We start from the raw sequence: 25,987 nt of genomic DNA on the forward strand, positions 1-25,987 counted from the left end.
CTTAAGTGCTCTTCGAAACACAAGCGGAGAGCAAGGCTCACTAACTCCCGCGAAATTTGTTGTGGGTGGTGCTATTTCTGCTGTTTTTCACGACGACTGGTTGCTTGTGTTGGTGCTGCAGCTGCTGGTGTTGGCGTAACAGCAAGTGTTGCGTGTCCATGGCTGTCTAACGTTTGTTGGCTGACAAATTTTTCGAAACGGTTCTATCCACCGTCAGTCTAGGGTAAACGCTTCAGATGGGCACAACAAGTGCGCGCGTGCTAATAATCTTCACACACACAGTGGTTCAGTTCAAGAGCAGTGAAAGTGCTAAAGTGGTGTGTGACAATTAAAACAACAACAACAGCGGCAATATTGGCACTTACTTGGCAAACTCACACACAAATCGCTCGAAAGTTAAGCGCCGTGTGTGTGCCGTGTTGGCAGCCTAGCGACGCTAAAACCGCGATTTCTGCCAGTTTTAGACGCGTCTCAACCGCAAACCGATAATAATCACACCAGACAAAGCTATTCAACCAATAGCGGCGGGTGTGGGGCGGTGCGCCGCTTTTACCTGACACTCTAAAGCTTACTTTCGACTTGCTGATTGTTGCGCCAGTCATTTGAATTTAACGGAAATAAGCGACTTATCCGGAAGCGGAAATTTTACGTCGCATTTTAACGGCAGCTTCGCGTTTGCGTGTTTGTTATTGTAATTTCACAAATTCTTGCTTCCTGCTTTGGAATTTTTCGTGCTTTTTACGCAGTTATTTTGGTGAATCACACGTCAAACGGGAGAAAGTTAGCGCAACGCTTGAGTGGCGTCCTCCGCTACTCGAAATTCGCGCGTGTATGTGTGTGTGTGTGCAAGTACTTCGCACCCGTTTGGCATATGACCGAGCGCTTACTGGGTGTGTGTGAAAGTGTAAGCGCAACGGAAGTGTTAAATCGTAAATAAAGTGGCATAGCTTTGCTAGTGGCCTCAGTTAGTACGGTGCTTTGTATACGGGCGCACCCTCACAGTGGCAATAACGATTTGTTTGCGAAACCTCCGCTTGTGGGGGGAAAAGTGAAAATAATTACAGTTTTGTTTTAAGTCAGCAAACAAGTGAACAAAGTCTATAAGTGGTGTATTTGTATACGAATTATTTTTGTGGTCGAAATTGGTAATATTTTGGTGAAAGTGCGAGTAATACCGGTTGTAACCAATTTAGAACCAATTTAATGGAAATCGATAGTGGCCGTTATGACTTTGAAGAGTTGATAAACACTGCTAATGCCAATACACACCCTAAAGGCTATTAGGAAAAACATGTAACTACGATAGCAACGTGCACGAGTTCCCAGCGATTTAGCAGCACAGTCCCCACAGTCCCACAAGTTTAGTACATTTTGATTGACCCTGGCACGTAAAAAATTTTTTTTTTTTAAATATATACATATATATGTATATTATGAAAAGCACTTTAGATGCCAATCAACGGTAAATTAGTGAACGAAGAAGTGTAATATAATTCTTCGAGAAATATTTTTAAATTGCAATCCCACCCTTAATTAGAAAACGAAATTTTTTAAATCAAATATTGTGAAGATAATCAACCAACAATCTTAATCAACCGCGTCTCAGCTGGTAAATTATATTTTTGAATATATTTGCAAGTGAATTTCGCACGAAACGCATTTGTTTACTTTGCGCTTTGCACTAGTACCAACGCCAATCAACCAACCAACGCCCCATTCCGGCACACCGTCTCCACCGTCCCACTACCGAAGCAGCAAACTGAAAATGTATAACTTTTGGATAATCGTTTTATGTCTAGGATTATTAGCAACCAAGCCAATAAGTAAGTGCAATTCTTGCCACTACTCCATTACACTCGCATTCACTTACATACATATATGCCTATGGATTCACATATATAATATAGTATATATACTTGTATGTATAGTATATCGAGCAAGATAGCTCAAGTGAGTTTGTTTACTTTACGTAAGCTTGTTATTTAACTTTGTTAGTTGCTTGTTTGCATAAAAGCAATTGTAAGGTTGTGACACACATACACGCCAAACTACTAAATCGAATTGAAAGGATAAATGCTCGTTAAATGATTGTTTTTGTTATATTTAAGTTACGGAAGAATATTGAGCATTGCAATGCATAATCGACTGTTTTTCGATTGTCTTTTTGCCATAATTTTAAGGAAAATCGTTTAATTACTTTTTAAGTGTCGCATGGAACCACAAAGTTATAAATAATACTAAATACAGTTTTTAATAATTATTTTTTAAACTTTTTTTTGTTTTTTTTTTGTAACATTTTTGTGTATTATTTTTAGTTTTTTCTATTTCTTAAACCGTTTAAAAAGTGGTGAAAAACCCTGTAAAATAAGCCCACTGGCGCTAAGTACACTGCACTCATAGGTGGCGTGCAAACGTTTGCAAATTATGACGTATATAACAACTTTACTTATCAATTTTCATTGGGCAAATAGGGACTAAGAGAATTATTTATCCGATTCAACCCATTTTTGACATACAGGGATACTATTATCAGAAAAGAATTCTCTCCGAATTTCTTTAAAAAATCACTCACAGATAGAACGATATTTTCGGTAAAAAGTACACAATAGGCACTGGGGTATATTGCATTGATTGGTGCTTGATTTGTATACTGATGAGGGAGAGAATCAGATCGAATTTAAAATTGTGTTACACGGAAAGGGGTCTGTGTGATTTCGTCTATTTTCGCCTTGTAATATAAGAATGTTGGAATAATATGGAATATAAGTTATTTGTTAATATACATCCTAATATATATATTATCCTATTATACGTATTTTTTTTTTTGTTGATAATAGATAAACCTTTTTCATATCAGTAAAACTTTCAAATATTATAAACAACTGATGCTATAAGTACCACCACAATAAAATCGGTGCAAGAGGCAGAAAATTTCCTTTCAATAGTAAATGAATCCAATGAAAATCCGATCCAATTCTACTAATAATAGCCAACTTGAATATTTTCTATTTATAGCAAACCGAATTCAAAATTCTTTATAATTATTTTTCACGTCCTTTGTGCTTTAATTGAAATAAAAGTGCATACTTAGTGGTATTTTTATTTTATTAACTATTATTAGCAAAGTATAAAATGAATGGAAAAGTTCTTAAAACATATTTACCCAGCAAATTAACAAGTCATGGCGAAATGAATTATTCATAAAAGCAAAAAATAAAGTTGGACCTCCAACTGTATTGAGTGTAAAATTGTTAAAACCATGACTTTCACTTAGCGGAAAGCTGCAAGTACAAACACTAAGCGCTCATTGACTAGGCGGGTTGTTGAACAACAGAGTTAAGATGTTGGTTGCTGAAGGTTGGTCCATTGCTACGACGGAGGCAGCAGTATTTATTAGCTGCACCGTGGTTATTGCTGTTGTTGTTGTGTGCCACAAATTCGATAGCGTTGCGGCTGGCGGAGCGTTGAAGCATGATTTAAGTTGGATTTGTTGATGCAGACGGAAGACTGTGTTAACTAGCTGACAGTGTATCAACAATGAGTGAAAGCATGAAAGGGCAAGGGGAACCATAATTTTGAAAATGCACTCAAACAATTGAGTCAGTGGTAGTACGGATAGAAAAGTTAATTTTATTAATAAAAGGATTAAATTAGCAGTTTTATTATTGATGAATAGTAATTTAAAAAGGTTGTTACTCCATATTTAAAAATAAAACTGAGCTAAGACATTATAAGCATGCGATTTTTCTGATATTTGCATTTTACCCAAGAAATTCCGGTGTAATTGTATTACATAAAGACTGGAGGCTTCAAGAAACATAATGCACTTAATGAGGCCTGAGATGCGCCCGTTTGTGTTCAAGAAACTTTTCGACCTCTCCTTTCAAAAAAACAACCAAACTATAAAGCCACTCACCTCATATTTACATGCTTTGCTTTTGGAATCGGTTCTTGAAGCACTGTTGCACTAACTCACAATTTTATCAAACAATTTTCATACACCAATAACAACGAACGAACTTTATATTATTGCTACAACAAAGAACATAACTTAAATAGAGTTGCATTTAAATGCATCTAATAACTTTCACAAATTAGTAAACATTTTCACAAATTGTTTTTACGCGCGACAACGGAAACTGACAGCAGCAGTTGACTGGAAATAAAGCTTCTCATAGACAGGGCTGTATTTGGTGCAAATAATTAGTGTAACCAGATGAAGTTAAAAAAAATACTTGCAATAATTTATTATAACATCTTATTTGCAGTAAATTTTTTTGATGTAATATTAGGCCTCTTTTTAGTATTTGTGTAAAGTTAAAAAAAAATTTATAATTATATTTAAAATCTGAGTATTCTGATAAACCTCAATTTTCATTTCAATGATTTTAAACTATGGGTGCAATAACTGAAATTTTGGCTCTATATAAATAATCAGCAGATCATTATTTTATTGAATGAAGCCAAATGTTACCTCCAAACTGATCCATTAATATTATATCATTTTAAGTTTCGCTCTGTCAAAGCAGTACTTTTCTTTCTAACTGAAATTTACACAAATTTTCTAGAACATTTGAAAAATTAATGTTTCAATAATATTTTAATGAAACAAAAATCAAAAAAAAAACTATTTTAATATTAATGATTATGAAACTGAAAAGTGAAAAAATGATTATGATTAACTAAATATTTTATGCTGGCTTCAAAACGTGTGTGAAAAATTTTGCTTGCGGAACATTTTAAAAGTCTGTAGTATTATAATTTTAAAAAAACATATTAACGAAACATAAGCATTTTTTCAAACCTGTGAAACGGATGCTTTGTGTACAACAAGTTAATGAAAAAGTTATTTGGTTATCTTTTATAATATATGGCAATAATTGCTATTAACATGTTTTTTTTAGCTAAAGGCAACCCTTTGTTCTGTCATACTTCCGCCGCCGCTTAGAGAGTTCCAATGTTGCTTTCGCATCGCGTGTGAAAAATTAGACAAAAAGGGTGCATTTATTTTGAAAATGTTAGAAAAGTGCGGTTTTCATCTGTTTAACAACTGTTGAGTATGTGCTCTTGTGCAAATACACTAGCATAAATTTGGCAAATATCTTTGTTTTCATTGAAAAGTTTTGTGTTTGAAAAGAACAATTGTGTCAAGAATATTTGTGCCACTTTGAGATCTTGTTGTGTGTGCCTACTCAAGATTGCATTTATGTGTTCGTTTATAGTTCTCTTCTATGGCGAAGTGGCAGGTAAACATTTTCAAATTGACATACTTAACTAAAAATATTTTTCATTTATATGCATGAACTTCCAAATCTACAAATTATAAATAGTTTAATTGGATGCTTAGGTAAGAAGCTTATTGCAATTTTTTAGCAACATCTTTTGAAAGTTAAATCGTGCCAGCGCCATCTGTGTGACGCTAGCAGTTAGCATTTTTATTTGAACGTTGAAACACTGATTAAAGCCAAGATCAATTTGAATATAATTAATTAACAACTTGGTTATTCGCCGACAGATAATAGGCCACCGAAATTTCTCTAACTTGGCATGTTATAATAATTTAGACCAGTGGATTATAATTTAGACCAGGTTTGTTAAGGCTTGCTTTTGCAGTTCTTCCTGAATTATTTTTCCAATAAATAATTTCGTACGTCTACGGCTGATCGGTGTTATTACTAAAAGTGCAATCCCCAAGAAATTTGATGATATGAAGATAAAGAAGGAAAGGACCAAGGTACATATGTACATACATATACAAATTAACCCTTATGTTAGTAACCAACTTTACCGATGTATTTTAGCAACCACGATCTGAGTATTATTATTATTTTGTTTATTTTATTAAAAAAATTTGTTTCTAAAAAATTTTTTTCTTCAAATATTAATAGTCAGTGAAAATTTAAAGAAAAAAAAATAACAACATAAAAAAAAAAAAAAATTAAAAAACTAAAAATAAATGAACTCACAAATAGCTTCCTTTTAAGTTAAAAAACGACGATTTGAGAGCTTAAAATGAAATATTGAATTTTTTTTAAGCTATTCACACAAACACACCGTGGTGGAAACCCGGGTACCCGATTACTAGCATAAGGGTTAAGGAAACGATTTTGAAATTCACGAATTGATAGTGCGTAGTAAAGAATCTTTTTTGCTGCGAACGAAATGCTTTTGTTATTGGTAGAACAGATTTTTCGCCAATTTTCATAAATTGGAATCCATAGATTCAACAAAAATTTTGCGTAAGGAGAAAATATGTATTCCCTGTGGAGAGATATTTATCTTAAATTATACACAATCGCGTGAATTTATTAATATATTGAGTATCGATAAAGTGAGATGAACAGCTTTAAATTTACGACTCGATATTTCCGGAACTGAGAAAATGGTTTTGATATTGTCTTAACGTGCAACTTTTTTCGCTACCGAGACAAAGTGGTTGATTATTATGTTGTGAAAAACTATATGAAGCTTGACAAAAGCGTCTCTATATATTTTATTATATTTATAATAACAGTAATTAAACGTATGCTGCTGAAACAATCTGTAAATTGATAAGATTTAGAAAGATCACTTATCTTGTAAAGATTCGCGGCCGTTTGGTTGGCTTAAAAAGTGCTGTGGATGTAGTGAAAGGAACTGATTTTTGCAAGACTATTTAAGCGAATGCAACTGTTTCGATTGAACACCATTATATTTGGTTTTTTATACAAGGTTTCAAATTCAATTGTGTATTATTTATTAGCAAGAAATCTATTAGCTGTTAGGGCATAACAATACTATTTTGATTCGGGTAAAAAAATAATATTTAAATAAACCATTTGAATGCGAAACTCGATTGACATAATGAAATCCAAATTTTGAGCCATTATTCATCAATCACCTTTTGTAAACAAAAACCTGTAAAACTGTCATTTGCAGCAAGCAAGTTACTGTCAAGCGCGCATCTTTTCAGAACAATACCCAGCATGTCACGACCAACGAAATTCCTATCGCGAAAGAATTAGCGTGAAATTTATACATACATACACACATACCGTATCACTTTGAGTCCTACGCGTAAGAAAGCGATAAACGATCACACAAATATAATAGTTTCAGTTAGATTTGTCAATGCGACCTTAAGAAGCTCATAGAAACTTTAACAGAAATCTGTGGTAGCGCTCTTGGGTAGTTAACCAGTAATTTAATTGATAGTTCGGTTGCTGTGTAGTTATTGAGATATCTGCTGACATTCTCAAATACACTTTGAATAATTAACGGTACCGCTCTATACACTTAGTAGCTAAGTAGTACAGTGCATGAGAGTATCATATATAAAATATCTCACGTCCTGGCGACAAACACACATGCTTTTAATTTTATTAGTACTCTTCGGTAGCATTATTAAATAAGTTAGCAATTTTCGTGTGGAAAATTTTGGCGAAACCAATTTCGAAATGCCCACAAGAGTGGCATGTACGCCATAACACAAGCCACATCTTTAATTACGCCAGAAAGTATGCCACAAGAATTAAATTTCATTACACCTTAATGCTGAGAGGCAATCAAAAATTCGCAGCGATACCCATCAAGCCTGTCACGATACATTAGGGAAGCTGAGGGCGAATTCACGTATCAGTCTTTATATGTATGCGTGAATGCATGTATGTGTGTGCAGAACTTCCGACTGCCGGCTGTGTTCGTTCGGCGTGTGACGGCGGTAATGGGCGCGGAGTTAGCACGTACCGACAATTTTCTTGGGTGCTGCGTTTATGGGATGCAACAGCAGCAAAATCAATTTCGAGTCATTAAATGAAATGAACCTTTATTGAGCAACAACGGAAGCAAAGAAAGCACAAAATGAGATACACGAATAATAAGATATAAGTTGAGAGAAAAAAAAAATGACAACAACAACAAAAATTAGTGCAGCGACGTGATAAGCTGTAAGAGCTAGTAAGAACGTCTAAACATGAAAATGGCGAAAAAAGCCGGTGATAGAAATAAATAAAGCACAACAAAAACATAAAAATAAAAAATAAAGAAAAATGGCAAATAAAATATGAGAATAAATCGACAACGATGGCAATGGGGAAATGAAAAACCTCGTACAAACAGCGAATTGAAAACACAATGAAAATGAAATGCGAAGAAATAAGTTGTGAAACGCAATGGCTGCCAAGAGCATTTATAAGCGCACGAAATAAGCGGAAATGATTTTTTTTGCTATTATTGGTGGTAACGTTAAACAAATGCTGCTCTATGCTTTACCAACAGCACACACATACACATACATACATACACACTGACAAATTTAGTACGTCTGTGTTCATTTGAGCGCCGCTACAATGGATGTACTTGTTGGCACGTACAAACAACAGCAAACACACGCACACTCACCCGCAATCAGCACATGCCAGCTATGGGTTAGCGAAAACACACAAACAGCTGATTTAAACACCACTGCAATCACAAGCCAATGTATTTGCGTCCTCCCGGCACTTGGCAGCTGCTGTTGCGCCTCTGGTCGTGGCATTAGCAGCTGCGAAGAAAGCAAGGCAAACAAACAAAGCCGCACACACACACACACACACACACACACATACACACATTTGTGGGAAAACAACCCATGCAACCACCAAACCATAAGTCTGACAGACCAGAAGACACACCAACAACTGACAGAGACAAGCAAATAACTGCAATGGCAGTAACAAACAGCGGAAAGCGAAGTGCGAAAACGTATTGCGTTCTCTAAATATTGCTGAAACGCTCTCGCAGCACAGCCATTGACTGTGTGCATGTGTTTTTGTGTAGTTTAAGTCAGCACACGTCTCTAGTGACATATACGCTTGTATGTGTGTGTGTACACCGCAGTTGCTTATCATTTGTGCATCACTACGAACGGCAGTAATATAAAAGCTCGTTTTATTTGTTGTTGTTACCATTTTTATGTTGTTGCAAAAGTATTGTGCGCGTTGAAGTTGTGTCTGTGCCATATGGGATTTGTATTTTGTTAATTGTTTATTGATAACTTAGCAATCGCACGTTTTACTTAGTACTTGCTGATTAAAAATGTCTGGGAATATAACATTTTGAGCTGCTTAAGCAGTAGTCTCATTGCTCACAACAACAACAAAAATTAAGTGCGTACAAAATTCAACATTAGTTATTTCTTACAGTTGGGAGAGTAGTAGACCGCAGGGGACACTACCGATTTTTGACAACAAAATAGGTTATAATAATATATATGGGTCGAAATCTACCGAATTTTAGTACTGATTGATGTTTCCCTTAGTTTGACATTCTCTTCCAAATTTATGAAGATGAATATTATGTATATTGACCGAAATAGCCGGAATAATAATAACATTCTAACTATTTTCGCTTTGAACTAGGAGGTTTTTGTGTATATGATAGCGCCAGAAAACCGATAGAGGAAGAATTTTTTAAGCCACTTCATTAAGATGCATACCATGTGTAGGGTCATTCCATGTCAAATCGGCAAATAGTTGGACGCGACCCCGAACCGAATCGAATGAATTTTGGTAGAAAGTTTTGTCTTATCATAAAACGAAGTTCTGCCAAAGAAATTTCAAAAAAATTTCCTAAGAACTATACGAAATTGAAACGTTCACTGTTTTCCCGATTTTATAAGTTTATTTAATTTATATTTCAGAAACTACTGTATATTAAACAAAGAACGCTGGTGAATTTTCAGAGGGCACTTAGAGGTATTGGAAAAAAATTGTTTTGAAAAAAATGTTGAAAATTTTTTAGAATTCTTTAGTTAAACTGATATGTTTGGTCAATAATTTTCTAGTTTTATATCTTTATTGATCTTAATTTTTTGGAATACTTAATAAATTTATTTAATTTTGTTATCAACTAACTTTTATATGAAAATTAGCATCGAATTTATCGAGGTCAACTTTTACTTCTATTCTTATGTGGAATAATATGGCATGTAACAAATACTTACTTTACCTCGAATATGAGCCGATCTTAGATTTGGAAATAACAACCATATTTATATGTATATACTTCTCGTAAAAAAATCCTAAAATTTCAGTTTAGAAATCTAGAAGATCTAATTCTTCAAAATAGTTTTTGTCACAAAAATTTTAGTGTTTTCGTTCTAAACATCAGGTTGTGAGTCTTACAAAAAAATTAAAATTAAACAAAATCTAGTGCATTTTTTCGATGACTTTCTAACCACTTAGGTAGTTTCAATGCTTTTCTAAAAAATCGAATGGCGCTAAAAGCAGCTATTTATATTAAATCAAAGGAAAATAATGAAAATTTTTGTATTTTTATTATTTCACCTTCATTGCAATTTTTGAAATCCCGTCCGTAAACTTGTCTGCCACACTGTAATTAAAAAAAACTTGTGCCAGTTTGAAATGATTTGCTCCACGAATACCTTTGTTGAAATGAAATGACCTTGATTTTGTGCAGAACCAACTTTTTTAATTATTAATCGAAGGCATTTAAAGTGAATGAGTGTAATTTACCGTACGAAGTAAGACGTGTGGGCGATGAATTGAATAAGTGGGAATGCAAAGGAAATGTAATAAATTTTTCAAAACGCATCCAATCGCTCTCAGATAAAATGTGTCTGTGCGTACGTAAATTGAAAATGAAATTACTGCTCTTTTCAATCAAAACAAAGCAGCGAGTCGCGCACACACAGACCATTTATTTGTTTGTAAGTGTGCTTGCCAAAGCGGAGACGGCATACAGTCACGTGCACTTACATAATATGCGCGCTGATGATGATTTATTTAATTTAATTCAAACGTAATAAATATGCCAATTACTTAAATATATGTACAATACATACATATGTAAGGGCCGACCCAACGGCTAAAAATTTTTGCCATTTGTTGAAAAAATATTCTTTTTTAACACTTAACTTGAAAGCTTTTTTTGTACACGTTCTATGTTAAATTTTTAATTCGACGTAAAAATGTTTATTTCGAACCCTTAACTTATATTTTGATTTAGAAAATCCATTGAGCTTTGGAACGCTTTTTTTCTAAAAGTTTAGATCAATTTCTTTGTTTTTCGAAATCGGTTGTAATCCTTGGAACAACGTTAATTTCACAAGCTTAACTTGTTTTTTAATTTCAGAAAATTCTCTAAGCTTTGAAAGCTTTTTCTTCGTAAAATTTTAAATAAGGATTTTTGTAGAATTTTTTTCGAAAATGTTTGCAGATCTTTGAAACAATGCTTTTTCAAAACCCTAACTTATTTTTTAATTTCAGAAAATCCCTCGAGCTTTCAAAGCCTTTTCTTGTTAAAGATTAACTAAGTTAACGAAGTCTTTTTACTATTTAATTTTTTATTTCGAAGTCTTCGCTTGTTTTTTTATAATTTTAGAAAATCCTCTGAGCTTTGAAAGCTTTTTTTGCAAGAGTTTAAATAAGTTTCTTTGTGAAATTGTTTTCGAAATCAGATATGTGTTTCTGCCCAGATCATTTTAATACTATTTACGTATGAAATATAAATATAAATATATACATATACATATGTATATATTGCAATCCAATTTAATTTACTAAACCATCAATAGTCAATATTTCATATAACATTTTTTTAAATAACATTATTTTCTTTATTATATATGTATATTAATATATATATATATATATTTATATAAAAGTCAGGAAAAAAATACAGAAAAGAGTTAATATTAGTACTGAATTTATGAGACATAAAATTGGAAAATTATACAAGAAAAATCATTTATAGAGCTTGAAAATATAAAAAAATAATCAATACATTAAATTGCGTAAAATTTATTTAAAATATGAATTTATTAAGTTTAAAAAGAATATTTTGTACTGCAGTCTATTTTTTGTTTACCGGTGCGTATACGTAACTTTGTTATGATTATGATTTTTTAAACCTTAGAACGATTTTTTTTTTTTCTGTAAGATATTTACTAACTAAAATTTCTCAAAAGCGTTCTTATTTTAAATTAACTATTATTGAAAAAATAAAATTTTTTCTCAAAAACGTTAATTTAATACTTTATAAAATACAGAGCTGTAATTTAGTTGTATATAATATTATATAATTTAAATTCATAACACCACATTAAGTTGACTGGGTATCCCTGTAACATATATAAATAAATGGGCAAGTGTGCCTGTAACGAATCGAATTCAAATTGTAGGCGTGTGTTTGCTGAATTTTTGTTTTCATTCGCTCATTATACACGCAAAAGCTATACATACACGTGCAAGTATGTGAATATTAATATTTAAGACAGACGGACTGTTATTTTGTGTCAATCTCACTCCTCACCTAAAGTTGCCTACTTTGAATCAGCTTCTGTGTGTATATACTTATATAGGTAGATTTATATGTCGAATCATATTACCATATGTATTATTCTTTGGTATGCTTACAGTTGCAGGCAATATACATAATACACTGAATGAAAGTGAAGTGTCCTTCAGCAACGTCACCGAGCGACATACCTTTAGACACGCCGCCTGCTCGGCCAACCAGCTGATGCGACTCATGGCCATCGGCGAACAAAAGCGAGGCATTCACTGGAGCTCAGTATGCAGCAGCGTGTAATGCTTGCTGCGCTTCGCTAGTTGTCAGTATAGTACAATATAAATACATATGTATGTACATATACATATATACATAACTGTATTTGTATAGATATATATGCATAAGCAGCTGAAAGGGCGCCTAAGCGGATGCACCAGCTTAAACCAGCAAGCCACTTGTATGTAATTATTCTTTCGAGCCACTTATGTGCTTAAATGTATACAAGTATGCATGTATGTGTGTGTGTGTGTCTTTGTCTCCTTTCATGAGGTCTGTTTGCGTGCATATCTCTCGCTCATAATCGTAATGATTGTCTAAATATTTTCCATTCTTCTATGTATACTGCGCACACATTAGACTGGCTGTCGTGCTGCTATTTATATGCTACACACACAAATACATGTTCACACGTACATGTGTAGAAATAGTGAAAGAAAACAGCTTTTATGGCAAACGCTCATTGGCTTGTTGGTTCGTTGGCACTCTGCTCTTGAAGCTCTTCACATTTCATCCATTTCACACTTATCTAGGAACTCGCAATACACACACGCACACATATGTATATCTACATATATATACACCTATTCATATACGCGTGTATATGTGAGCGTATGTTAATGTCGAGTTCATAACTTTTCACATTTGAAATTGAAAGTAAAATAGCGTGTCTGCCACACATGAGCAACATATTCTTTTTTCTTGTTTTTTTTTTTGTTTGTGTTACCTTGTCTGCTTGCTTTACAACTGCTAAAAGCGTGTACTGCCACAACCTCTCGGGGCGTATGTGTGACTTTTCTTTGGCTTGTTTGCAGAAATTTCACTTCTTTGCGCTATCAGTCGCTCTTCTTCTTATGCTTCTTTAGAAAGCTAATGATATATTCTCGGCGGCGGTGTTTAGCAGAGCCTCGAGTGTAGCAAAAGAAAAAGATTCCACTTAAACAAATATATATTGGACGTGTATTATTGCGTGTGCGTGCGTATGTGTTAAAAGTGGCTAAATGGCATATTAAATTTATTGAAATGTTATTGACTCGACGTATGAGCGTCTCGCTGGTTTCTGATAACTTGATATATGTGATTCTAAAGCAATGAATATTTTGCTTTGGAAACACAAAAATATACAGCGCTTCGGCAGGTAGAGTTTCTCTTTTAATATTAATGGTACGTGTTATGCATCTTCTTTTGCTTCTTCGCTGTCATAGACCCAGCTGCGCTTTAAGAATTCGTAATGACTTCAAAGTGATTTGGTTGCCGGTATTATCTACTTTACACTCAATTTTTATAGCTTGAATATTTAAGAGCTACGCAATTTATGTTTCTCCTCTTTATATATACAAGTATGTAAGTATATCTTTATCCTCATATATTTTCTCAACGTTTAAAAAGTTTTTAAGCACCTATTACGGACAATTAGAGGATGTGGGAAGAAATAAATAAGGACTGTTTTTATGGAAGTCAAGTCAAATATTTTTTTATTTATGCTTTAAATTTGAAAGATACTGCGTTATGAAATTGGATCATTATTTGAGAGATAGACGAAAAGAAGCAGCGGAAAATTTTATATATATATTGTAGAGATAAGTAGGAAATTATGAAAAATTAGCTTTGCTACTTGGATATTATTTATGCGAGCAAACCTGATCGAATTTATTGAATTTATTACATCATTTAATTTTTATCTAAAATCGTTTACCTCTAAGAGTGTACAATCAGTTATTTTGTTGCTTTTTGCACATTTCGCTTAAATTGTCAGAAATTTACAAAATATAAATTATATATATATATATATAACTTTGTTCAAATAAAATACTTTATTCGAATCTTAAACGGAAGCTTTGTATATTAATAAATATATTTTATATATTTCAACAGCCGATATCTTTAAATATAACATATTAAAATTTCATATTTGCATATTTCAAAAATTGTTTAAGTTACGGCCTTTTAAAGCTTTGCTGCTCAGTTCAATCAGCTCAATTACTTTAAAATTACATTTTAAATACTCTTTTTCAAAACTACATTTCTTAAATTGGTTGCAGTTCTAACTCCAAGGCAAATCATCTAATTTTTTTAATTTTTTCTGCTTTTTAGCATATGTTTCGCTATAGAATAGCTTTAATATTTCGCTTGTTTGAAAAATGTAATTTAGGCGGTGCATTTTGGAAAAATATTTGACTTTTTTTAAATGTAGCTAATTTTGTTAAATTATTTTTTAACAAGCACAGGATACCTTACAGGGTGTATGACGTTTGCCACGATGCTTGTAACACCCAAAAGGAAACGTCAGAGACTACCAAGACGCTGCTCATTTGTCAGAACGGACCATTGTAATATATAGCTGCCATACAAACTGAACGCTAAGACATAACCGTAGTTTTGTTAAAAAAACCAAAAACCACAATTTGTTTAAGCGTTCATATTCGATGTGCCCCTTAATATTCTAGGATTCCTTTATATAAAAGACTTGTTGTTTTTGATAATCAAATAATGAAAAAAAAATATATGTATATAACAAGTATTGGACAGCTAAACATCGCCATGAACTATTGTAGAATACCTTAAGAAATAGTGTGTGTTTCTAGCACATTCTTTTATCACTGTCTTCTCAACATCCACAACAGAATTGCTAGTTGAATTGTTGATTAATTCAAGCTTAAATTTTATGGCACCTACTTCATCTGTCAGTATATTTGCGTAAGGTGAAGCTTAACAGTTTTTTTCAAAAAATATTTAAATACATTATTAAAGCATGGTTTGCTCGACTCGTTACTAATATTTTATATAACTATGGGATTTTGAAGGAATTATAGCAGCTCTGAACCTCTTGAAGTGCAATCGATTCCCCAATATTTCTATTGCATCAATAATCGCTATTGTTTGTGAAATTGCCGCTTTTCATCAGATTTGCTTCGATATGTACAGAAATATTTGAAAAGTTTAGAAAAGCCATTAGAACTCCAATTAATTTTGATGTCTTCCACAATCTTCTTGATAGATATCGTGATGACCAAAATAGCTTTTTTTATTTATTACATCATTACAGAAATATTGGTAATTATGAGGCCTAAACAAGATTGACAAAATATTGGTTTCGTAAAATTAAATCCAGAAAAAAATTAATCGACTTTCGGACATGATATACTTGTATATTGGAGTTAAAAAAGCAGAAAAATTTACATATGAAATAAATATTAAAAAGCGGTTCATTTGATATACTTTTAAGCTTACATATCTTTAAAATCAATTTTTTCTAATTTAATGTGATAAATATACGTGTAACTTATTACAATAGTTTCATAAATAGTCAACAGATACCAAATGCATGTAAATCACTTTAATTTCCATTAAAAGAAAAACGAAATCACCTCACAAAATTATTGTTACAACTACCAAACTTGACCGTCTCCCCCCATAATTTAAGGTAAAAGTCATCCTAAATAAATTTAGCGCTTTAACTTTTAATTTTAGTCAGTCTCATTTGTACAAAGTCTAAAAAATATAAAGATGAACCACTAGGATATAATATATTTACACAATGTCAATAATAAAGATTGTCAACAGGGCGTAGATGAGGAAACAAAACTTTCTTGCAAAGAACGGAAACAATTGCCGCAAATTTTGTTTATGTTACGTTACGTAATGCTACTTTTATTTTCGGTGCTTTATTTACTTTAACGCTTGTGCGTATGCATATAAAAATATGAGATATTAGCTATTGGTGATGGAGATTTTAGAGTAAATTTACCGAATACGATTCTGTTTTTGCCAAGATAAAATGAGATGGTTCTAGAACTTCTCTGGAAAATAGTTGATATATCTTTGTCTCCATTTTCTAAATTTATATTAAATTCATTTGATCTCGGAGGAACTTGGTAGTGAAACATTTCATTAACCAAATTTCCCAAGGTCTTTATTCCAATTTTCTGCTCTCTTTGGAAACAGGCTTACTTCATATAGTTTTATGCATTATTTGCACTAATCGTTCCTGCACTACTCTTTGCAAAAACAGTCTTGATAATTCCGAGTGGCTGCTTTAAGAAAATCAGGAAATATCGTTCAGAGAGTTCAAAACTATAAACCTCTTCCTTGAAATGCCAAATCATTAAGGGGAAGACCCCAAATTAAATTCAAGTTTTTGTAAATATTTAATACCTTCTTCATTACTCCAACCTTCGTCGGACAACTTCAATTACATATGTGCCCTTTGTGCACCCTTGACGAAGCAGCACTTCACTGGAATACACACAGCCATGAATTTACATGCGCATAAACTTTGCGGTTTTCAGATACCCACTGTGACAATTTGTCGCATAAGCAACTTTCTATCACCAATTTAGCCAACAGTTGCTGCCACCGCAATCGACAACAGCATTGTCACCATCGGCACGACGATTGCCGATAAGCAAAACTCACATCGTTTCGCCGCTTAAGCGCCTCGGTGCGCTATGGTGAGCTATGGTGAGCTGGTGTAGAGTGGCAAAGAAAACAAAAACAGTGAAGAAATCGCAACCTTAAGATTCACATAACCGAGGAAACAACTAAACGACCGACAAAACAAACTGCCTTGGGACTTTAACAAAGTTTTGACGCTCATTTATAGACTCTCTCGCAAGCTTGGCAATGAGGGCAAAGTGTTTAGTTGGTGTGAATGAAGGTACACGCTTTCACACTACCCGACGCACACACACAGACACTATGACTCACAGTCCTCAATGCGTGTGTGCGTAAAATTTTGTGCAAACTTAGCTACCACATGGGCTAGATAATATTTTCAGGTATTTGCCTCCAAGTCTAAGTATATGAAAGTTTATTTCTATTGTTTCGCAGCTGCACTCACACTCTTCCCACCGCCTTTTGCTTAATTCCACTATTGACCCTTCTCACCCCTCCGACATTGTATCGCGCCGTCACGGCTTTAAATTTTGTGCGCTGAGGCATTTGTTTGCAGAGAATGTTTTATAACTTTTTGATTGTCTTTGTGGAAATTTTGGTGAAAAATTTTCAACAGCGCATACTTTCGACAGCCTAGAACCTTAAATATTATATGAGTGTGCAGCAGCGTAGCTAGATTGATTTGTCGTAGGGTTAAGTTTAATTTTCCGTTTTTATGCGACAGACTGAGGCCTGAAAGCATGTAATTTGCAAATTGTCAAAGTTTGTGGAGGAAGCGAGGTGGAAAAATCTAGACACATCCTAACGCGTGGTTCAGCTTTCGAAGGATAGACATTGAAACACCTGGGTTGTTTCGTTGTACAAGACAAATAAGCTGATTAATATAAGCCGCCTCAAAAAACTTGAGACAGCCTAAATGTGCTTTGTTATCAAATTCTAAGACCTTTATGGTCCATACTAACAAGTTCGAGGCATCATAAAGAACGAGTGAAGTAGCAGTGCAAATTGAATTATATTTTGAAACCCATTGTTGCAAGGGACAGCCTTTTAACCTAACCCAATATATGAGTACGCAGTATATTTAGATAAGACACAATGGATTTACAGTCAATTAGACCTTCAAAAACTGGAACTTGACATATAGATGAACTTGTGAAGACATAACCCTGCTTCAATTCTCTACAGAGCTTCAAAATGTGAAATGAAATTCTGTTAACTTTTTAACTAATGTATTTCCTTTCCGGAGGGGTGCTCTTAACACACCGTCCTTGTCTAATTGTGCTGAGGTGTGGCTGTGCTGCATATAGGCTGCGCCATTTTGTATTGCTTTTGGGTGTGGCAAGTGCCAGGCAAAGTGGATTGATGAAGCGTAAATTTGCGTTCACCATCGGTCGCATCTGGTATTATTTGTTGCACGTGAAATACTTTCAATCTGATTGCTGGCTGCTAGCAATTTTGCACTCTTTCTCAACTCATTGGCCGCTCACCTGTGTGTCGGCTTAGCGATATACGCCGGTGGCGTGAGCTTTTTCGATAAGAATGCGCCCAGCAAAGGTATACAGAACGTTGTTTTTCTTTGCTTGATTACAAATAGATTTTGTTATTAATTTATAAAGTTTTGCGTCGAACTTGAATGCCGCTGTAACTGTTATGAGCTGATAAACTTTTGCCAAATTCATACCTTTGTATGTGCAGGTGCAGGTGCACATGCGTGTATGTGTGTGTGTTAGGAATGTGCGAAATTTCGTGCCGATTATGAGAAATATAGAATTAAATAGCATTTTCGATGATGCCCAGGGGAATGAATTGAAAATTTGGTGAATAGTAAAAGTTTTCTCTATTAATCGGTCATAAGTCCAAACAGCTTAAGTGACCGCGACACGTGCAAAGATCATTGTAAAACTTTTAACTTTCGCTATAATGAATTTCGATTTGGAAAAATTGAAATGAAATTTGATAACAATAAATGTATTGATGTGAATCGAACTTATGCGCAGAATTAAGTTATATGTATACAGTTATAATTGAAATTGAGCGAATCGTTATTATTTAATGGAAAAGTAAACTTTTAAATACACATCTAGTGTGAAAGCTCGTATAACTCAAATTGTCCATTCTTATTATATTGCGTATATCGATAGTCTATACCTTCAAAAATAACATATTAAAATTTTAAATTGTATCTGCATTTTTTTTTTGGTTATCTTTATCTTTATATGCGTTTTTATCGAAACAGCATTTTTCGAATTTGCTGGAAGAAAAATGATCTGATCACTATTTCGGTATGTTCTATATAGTTCTTCATACACATTTTTTTGAACTGGTCAACTAAAGAGGCAGGCCATAAACGACCAAATGTTGGGTAAAGTTTAATCTTTCATTTTTTATTTAAATTTTTTATTTATACTTTATTTTTGGACGCCGGGTGTTTTGTAAATTTTTGATTCTTTTTCGACCGTGGATCAGTGTACGGACAATATTTTTCATTGAAAAGTTTTTTGGAAAACCGTTGTTTTTAGCGCTGTCAGAGCTCGCGTATATAAAATATTAAACTTTTTTTTATAAAATTTTGTTGTGTATTCTTTAGATATTTATAAATATTATATTAAAATTTTAAAGACCATTTTTTTAATTTCCGAAAATCGCCTTTTTTAGTCTGTCACAGCAGTTTTGCCCTTTAAATGTGGTATAAAGTGAGGAAAATTCTAATTTTCAATGAATGAGACAGTTTGGAGACCGAACACGATATTTTTGGAATATTGACTACAGAATTCTTACGAAAATATATATATATATATATATCGAATAATTAAAATTTGTTTTTGAATAAACGCAAATGTCTATGTGGTCAGAAATATTGAACTGTGTATGGTATTATTACATTTTCAGAATTTAAAAATATAAATTTATATCTATGCGGAAGGAAAACTCAAAATTGTTAAAAAATGTAGTTTTTCCAGATAGTGCAAAGCTCCGAGCTTTCAAAATCAAACATTTACTAAAATAAACTGTTCAAAAATACTACATTGGTTTTTCTTGGTGACTTATTTGCTTATTCATAAGAAGAGGCAGCAGTTTTCAATTTATCATCATAATAAAATAAATTTTGTGCTTTGAAAAAAATATATTAAAAAAATTGTAATCGCTAATTTATTTTTGTTATTTAGCAAATTCTAATCTGTGAATAACTTTTGCCAGCATTCCAAATCGTTGGTTTAGCACTTTAAATATATATATGTTTAGTTTAATAAGTTGGATCTGCGGGTAGAAGAAAAGATCATTGGCTTCGAAGTAAGAAGTCTGAGCCTTTAATTTACACTTCAAGTTCTAATTGAGATATTTTGGGTGTTTTGGAGCACTGCGATCAATCATTTAGGTATTTGCTTGATGAATAGACACGAGCTCTTAAATATTAAATGTAAATAAAAGTCCTTGGTAATGAAATTACACGGTTTGCAACATTCCTGTCATTAACATAACTTTAACAGCAACTGCTTTTGAATAACATACGTGTTTTGTGGCGAAGTCCGAATCGGCAAACGCACGGTGCTTTGAGGTTTGACTGGCATGCCTAGCGATCACTATTGATTTAATGCTGTGCAAGTTTTTTTGACATACTTGACAAATTTTGCTAATGACAGGGCTTCACATTTCATTTCATTCAATATCAGAAAAGTAGTTAGAAGTATTTATAATATTTAGAAAATGTGTTTTTGTGGAAATCATAATTGCGGTAAATGTTTTGTGGTTTAAACTACTTCTAGTGAGCTGCTAGTGAGTTAATAATACTTTTTTGTAACAACAGTATTAAGAGTTTCCAAACTTAATTATTTTGAAATACATTTTGTAGGCAAGACTTTCGTTATTTTTAGCATCGGCTAGTTAAATTTCGCTTTTAGAGCTTCGTGCAGTTGTAAGCGAGTGACAAACGAACACTCGCTTGAATTTCAAAATGCATGTGCTTAAATAACAAAAACTTTATAATTTTTGGTAAGTTCGGTAAGGTTGATTTAAGAATAAGAAACTTGAAATAAAGTCGGGCAATTGAAAGAAATGAATTTTAACTAAGTTGAGTATTATTTTGCTACTACTTTGCAAATGGCATATTTATTATTAGTAAACTCTTAAGAGAATGCTTACTTTCGAAATTGATGGAATTCCATTTAAAACACATAATTAGTTGTTATTGTTGTTCAGGCATTATAACGGCCGCTTATGCCAACTACTTCACTACGTAATTAAATCATTAACGTTGAGTTATGATTTAAGGCAAATACTGACATATGTAGATTCACTTGAAAGTCGCGTTTCAGGGCAACAATTATAGGGTAATATAGAGTTGACTAATAACAATAACAACTTAACAAATGTTGTGTGAAAATAGTTGCCGAATTTAAATTGAGTGGAGTAAATCGTCCATTCGCGTGGAAGTTCCTTTAATTTTACTTTTCATTTTCATTTATGCGCACGCACACAAAAGCAACAACAAATATTCAAAATTTACATACTAAAAACGAAAAGCTAAAAGAAGAGTTCAGATTGTAGGCCTGTCACCGCATGCAACCTTAAGAATGATCGATTTTCATGTCGAGCAGAACAAACTGGTGAAAAACGCACAAACAAAAAACAAAGGCATTTAAATATTTTGTGTGCAACAGCAGTCATCACTCTCGTATAAGCAATATCCGCACACAAACATACCGACGTAAGCACGCACACACACATAAACAGCAGCATATATAAATGCCGCCGCATGCGAAGCTGAAGAATGCCTGCCTGTGGCATTGGGTGTGTTGTTGGCCACATTCTTGGCTATAAATCTTAATTTGTTCGCAAAGTGCACGCGAATTTTTTTCGGCCACGAAAACTGTTATAGCACAAAAGCAGCGAGTAGAAGGGCACAAAAAAGCGGTCAGAGAGAAAATAGCAGCCAATTGCAGCATTACTAAATACAGTTACAAAGCCTGTAAGTGTTTATATACATACATACTTGCATTGGCTGAGTTTAAAGCAGTGACATGCAACTGGTTTTGTAAGGTCATACCAATGTGGCAGAACGAAAGTTTTAAGCTTTCGACTGCTCGATTTGAACTTTTCAAAAATTGAAATGCCAATTCCGGTGTGTGCCGAGCCGCATTTGTGAGATTTCCCAGTTGGCCTGGCATACCTTTCGCATGCCACACATACACCAGCAAGTTGCATGTGGCTTTGTGTGTTAACTGCAAACTTGTTGGCTCGCAGTGGCTGCAGTTGGAGATACGCTTTCATATTTGTAGTAGCATGGGGTGCATAAAAGTTGTTTTTTGGTTTAAATGCTACCATAAATGTGCGGCCAAATGCTTTCAATTAAATTTGAGTGAGTAACATTTGCGGCTGTTGCACACACGCACATCTGCAGAATTGTAGGTGAGGGCCAAGTTCATGTGAAATTGTGTTGTCACTGTTGTAATGTGCAGGAAGTACCTTTCATTTAATATGATTTATGTATTGTTTTAGCAATGGGCAAGGAAAATTGCTTTTGTTGTAATAAAATATTAATAATTTTTTTTAAAATTGCACATAAAGAGTTTAGAGAGTTTATCGCTTTGCTGCGACGTATAATTACATGAAAATCAAAAACTGAACATTTCTAGTAAAATGTGTTGTAAATTTTGATTTCTGCAGAAAAATTCAAAGTAAAACGTAATTTTAATTAATAGAAACTGTGATTCTGCTGAAACTTCCTTGTAAATAGAAACTGTGATTCTGCTGAAAAGACTTCCTTGTGCTTCAGTGTTTCTCAGATATAATTTATTTGATGCCATTGTTGTATTATTTAGTTTATTATATCACTTTCAAAAATATCTTCTAGAGAAATCTAAGCTTAATAAGTATGCAGCTCATCAAGTTATGTATTACTTTATTCTATCAAATTAGAAAAAAAAAAAAATTCTAGGGATTAGTTAGCGTATATAAGCGGACGGCCAGACAGACAGACAGGTATGGTTAAATCGACTCAGCTCAGCACGCTGATCATTTATATTTGTATACGGTATATGAGGTTTATTTTGGGTTTTAGAAAATTGGTGGCCACATTGACATGTTTAGGATGTAAATATGAGTAGTTGGCAACCCTTTTCAAAACTATTTTCAGCAAAAATGGCTTTTTAAAACTCTTTAAGTTAAAACCCATATTGTAATAATTATTTTCGTTTATAAATTATTTTAAAATAAAAATTAGGTGGCAACCCACATTAAAAAATGTTTTAGTTGCAAGTTATTTAGACCTCTTTAGCTTTATTCCATGTTAATATTGTATTGGAATTTTTTGCCTTCTCAATTTTCTTCGCTTAAGAATGTCGAACAGGTGTCAACACTTCTCAAAAATATCTCCACAAGAAGTCATTTCCAAAACTTTTTAATTTTATGGCCACAGTTTTCAACAGCTCATATTATTAATATTAGTAATTGTAGTGTTTGTTTATTATCTCAGTTTTGTGAAATATACTGAATCAGGTGGCAATACTATATTTTCTTTCTTACAATTGGAATATCACATAGTACTATAAGAAATAAAAATCGGCGGAACGGAAGACAATATCTGCGACAAAGTTTTGATACAAAAGGCTTTTTGAGTTTTTCGTCGCAAAGAAGGTTCACTTCGATTATATATAATATATATATATATATAAATATATTTTTCTGCTAAAATGTGGATTACATTCCAGAAGCTAACTGAATTGTGTAATTATTTATGTATTCCATAAAATTAGTTTTAGTCTAGAGTTGAACTATGAAATTTCGTAAAATCGTTTTATAAGTTTTTCATGAACATAACATTGTTCCAGATCCATAAATTAGAGTTACAAAGGTCTTACGCAACGCAAAAGCTATCATGCATATGTGAAAACATGTAGGAAGTCTGTCCTCTACACCCACTCACACATATACATATATATATATATATATATATATATATATAGTCTATTTTAATCTTACATCTAACTACTTGTGTAAAGTAATAATGGCGCTGCAAATAAAAAATTTCTGCTAAATGTGGTTAGACACTTGTATTGTGAATAATTGCTAAAACGTGCAATCACACACCCATACATATACACATGAATATCATGCAGATGCGACAGTTAGACGAAGCCACATTTCCACCAAGCACCTTTATTAGCACAATACCTTCCTCTTGCCACCATCTGCAGGGCCTGCTGGTGCAGCAACACTTTGAAAATTATTTCCTGCGGATTGTTGCCGACGCTTGCGGTTTCTTCTACTTCTTCTTCATCACCTGTGGCTGTCGCACAAATTAGGTTAATTGCACTAAAATGATGATTGGAAATTATGTGCGCCTCGTAATTGTGATTGGCAACAGCTGTCGAATTGTGTAATGATAAAATATCGCTGCAGAAACGATACGCTCGAGCGCATGTGGTAGACGGGTGGTAAACTACAATATGTTATAGAAAACGTTTTTGTGCCCTTTAACGGGCTGCCACACAAAGAGAGGCGTCGATTATTTTGGCATTAGCGCAAATTAATGTCAGTGTAAAAATAGGTAGCTTACACCTACGCGCGCACACATACATACTTACACATACACACCATGCGTATGCGTAAATGTTTACTTCACATGTGTTTTAATAATAAATGTTACTCATACGCCATGTTGAACAGCAGTATGCAAGTTTTACTTTTCTTCTCAATTGCGTCGTAGAATTATTGTTGCTTGACATGCGAACAATTATTTTTCAATCACCATCAAAATTCTGTTTTATAAATAAAATTCTTCTAGTAACTTGCGCACATTAGATGTCCGTTTTTTAGACTTTTCATCAGTAATGTGGCAGTTGTAGGTAAGATAATCTACATATATACATATGTGTGCTGTAATTGCTGTATTTGAGTATGTGCGCGCTGTGAGTTAGGTGCAGAAGCATAAGAAAGCTCGCAAAATGTTTAATTTCTTAAGTGCTTTTGATTTTCCTTTTTGTTAATCGCTTTGTCATATGTCGAAAGTGAAGTAAATCTGACGTCTGCCAAGAATTAGTAAATACATATACCACATACACTACAATTCGTAAATCTCTTCATACATATATTTGAATTTTATTTCACTATATATTTTATTGATTTTCGTAACTCAACTTACTTAACCTTCAAAAATTATTGTGCATGCATATATATACATATATATATATATATAAATATATCCGAAAATACACATGTAAATGAATAAGCACGCAAGACGTCACTAAAAGTCGTGTACTTTATGTGCGTTTTAGTACCAGCACACTATACCGAAAAATTAAGTTCAAGCCCAACAGAAGCAGTTTTAATTATGTTTGTATGGTTGTGACCCAGAAGAGCAATTTAGGAATATTTAATATTTATTAATATCGTTATAAGTCTAAAGGCCTGTTCGTTCTAACTCCAATTAACGAGAAGACATACTCTTTTTGACTAAAATTATTATTTATAACATAATCAACTAGGATGCCAAACTTTACTGAACATTTGTACTCTCTATAGTAGTTGGGGACTTTTTTGGAGTGGCGTATTGCCTCGTACAGCATAACTTTTTTTTAGATGCATATACCGAAGTCCTTCAACATTATTTAGATGCCGCTTTAAGGTGTACCATTAGAGTAACGGCCATCGGTTTCATATAACATGAATGGGAAAAATAATTTTCTGGGTAGTTTAAGTCTCTTTCCAAATTTTATTTTCGCCTTTCTCTATATAAAGTCTGCTTTTTGTGACTGAGTTAGATATGGTTAAACTTGGCAAGGCACATAAATCAGTCCTAGGTCTATTCCACCATAATCTAATCCCAGCTTCAATTTATTTGAGGCTTATGAACACGACTTTACCCTCCATCGTCAAGCTATTTAGCCTACCATGCTTCATTGTTGTATTGGTTTGAATATTAAAAACATTGCCTGGGATGTTCTGCTGTGGTTTCATTTGGCCAACTTTAATGAAACCGATCCAACCCGATCAAAACCTTTAATGAAATATATTTAAACTTCAGCGCCATCTACCGGACAGCTTTTTC

At 33.4% G+C, this 25,987-nt stretch overlaps 1 protein-coding gene across 1 annotated transcript in view; it reads left to right on the forward strand.

Annotated features, from left to right (window-relative positions):
* Nucleotides 1-228: 228 nt before the first annotated feature.
* The window catches only part of beat-VII (beaten path VII), a 119,375-nt gene continuing 93,616 nt past the window's right edge, over nt 229-25,987 (forward strand). Inside the window, exon 1 of the mRNA XM_036361557.2 lies at nt 229-1,823. Coding sequence (XP_036217450.1) covers nt 1,766-1,823 — 58 coding nt within the window. The 5' untranslated portion in view covers nt 229-1,765. The remainder of the gene's footprint in view (nt 1,824-25,987) is intronic.

The sequence above is a fragment of the Bactrocera oleae genome, chromosome 2 (genome assembly GCF_042242935.1).
Source record: "Bactrocera oleae isolate idBacOlea1 chromosome 2, idBacOlea1, whole genome shotgun sequence".
In the NCBI taxonomy this organism is placed as follows: Eukaryota; Metazoa; Arthropoda; class Insecta; order Diptera; family Tephritidae; genus Bactrocera; species Bactrocera oleae.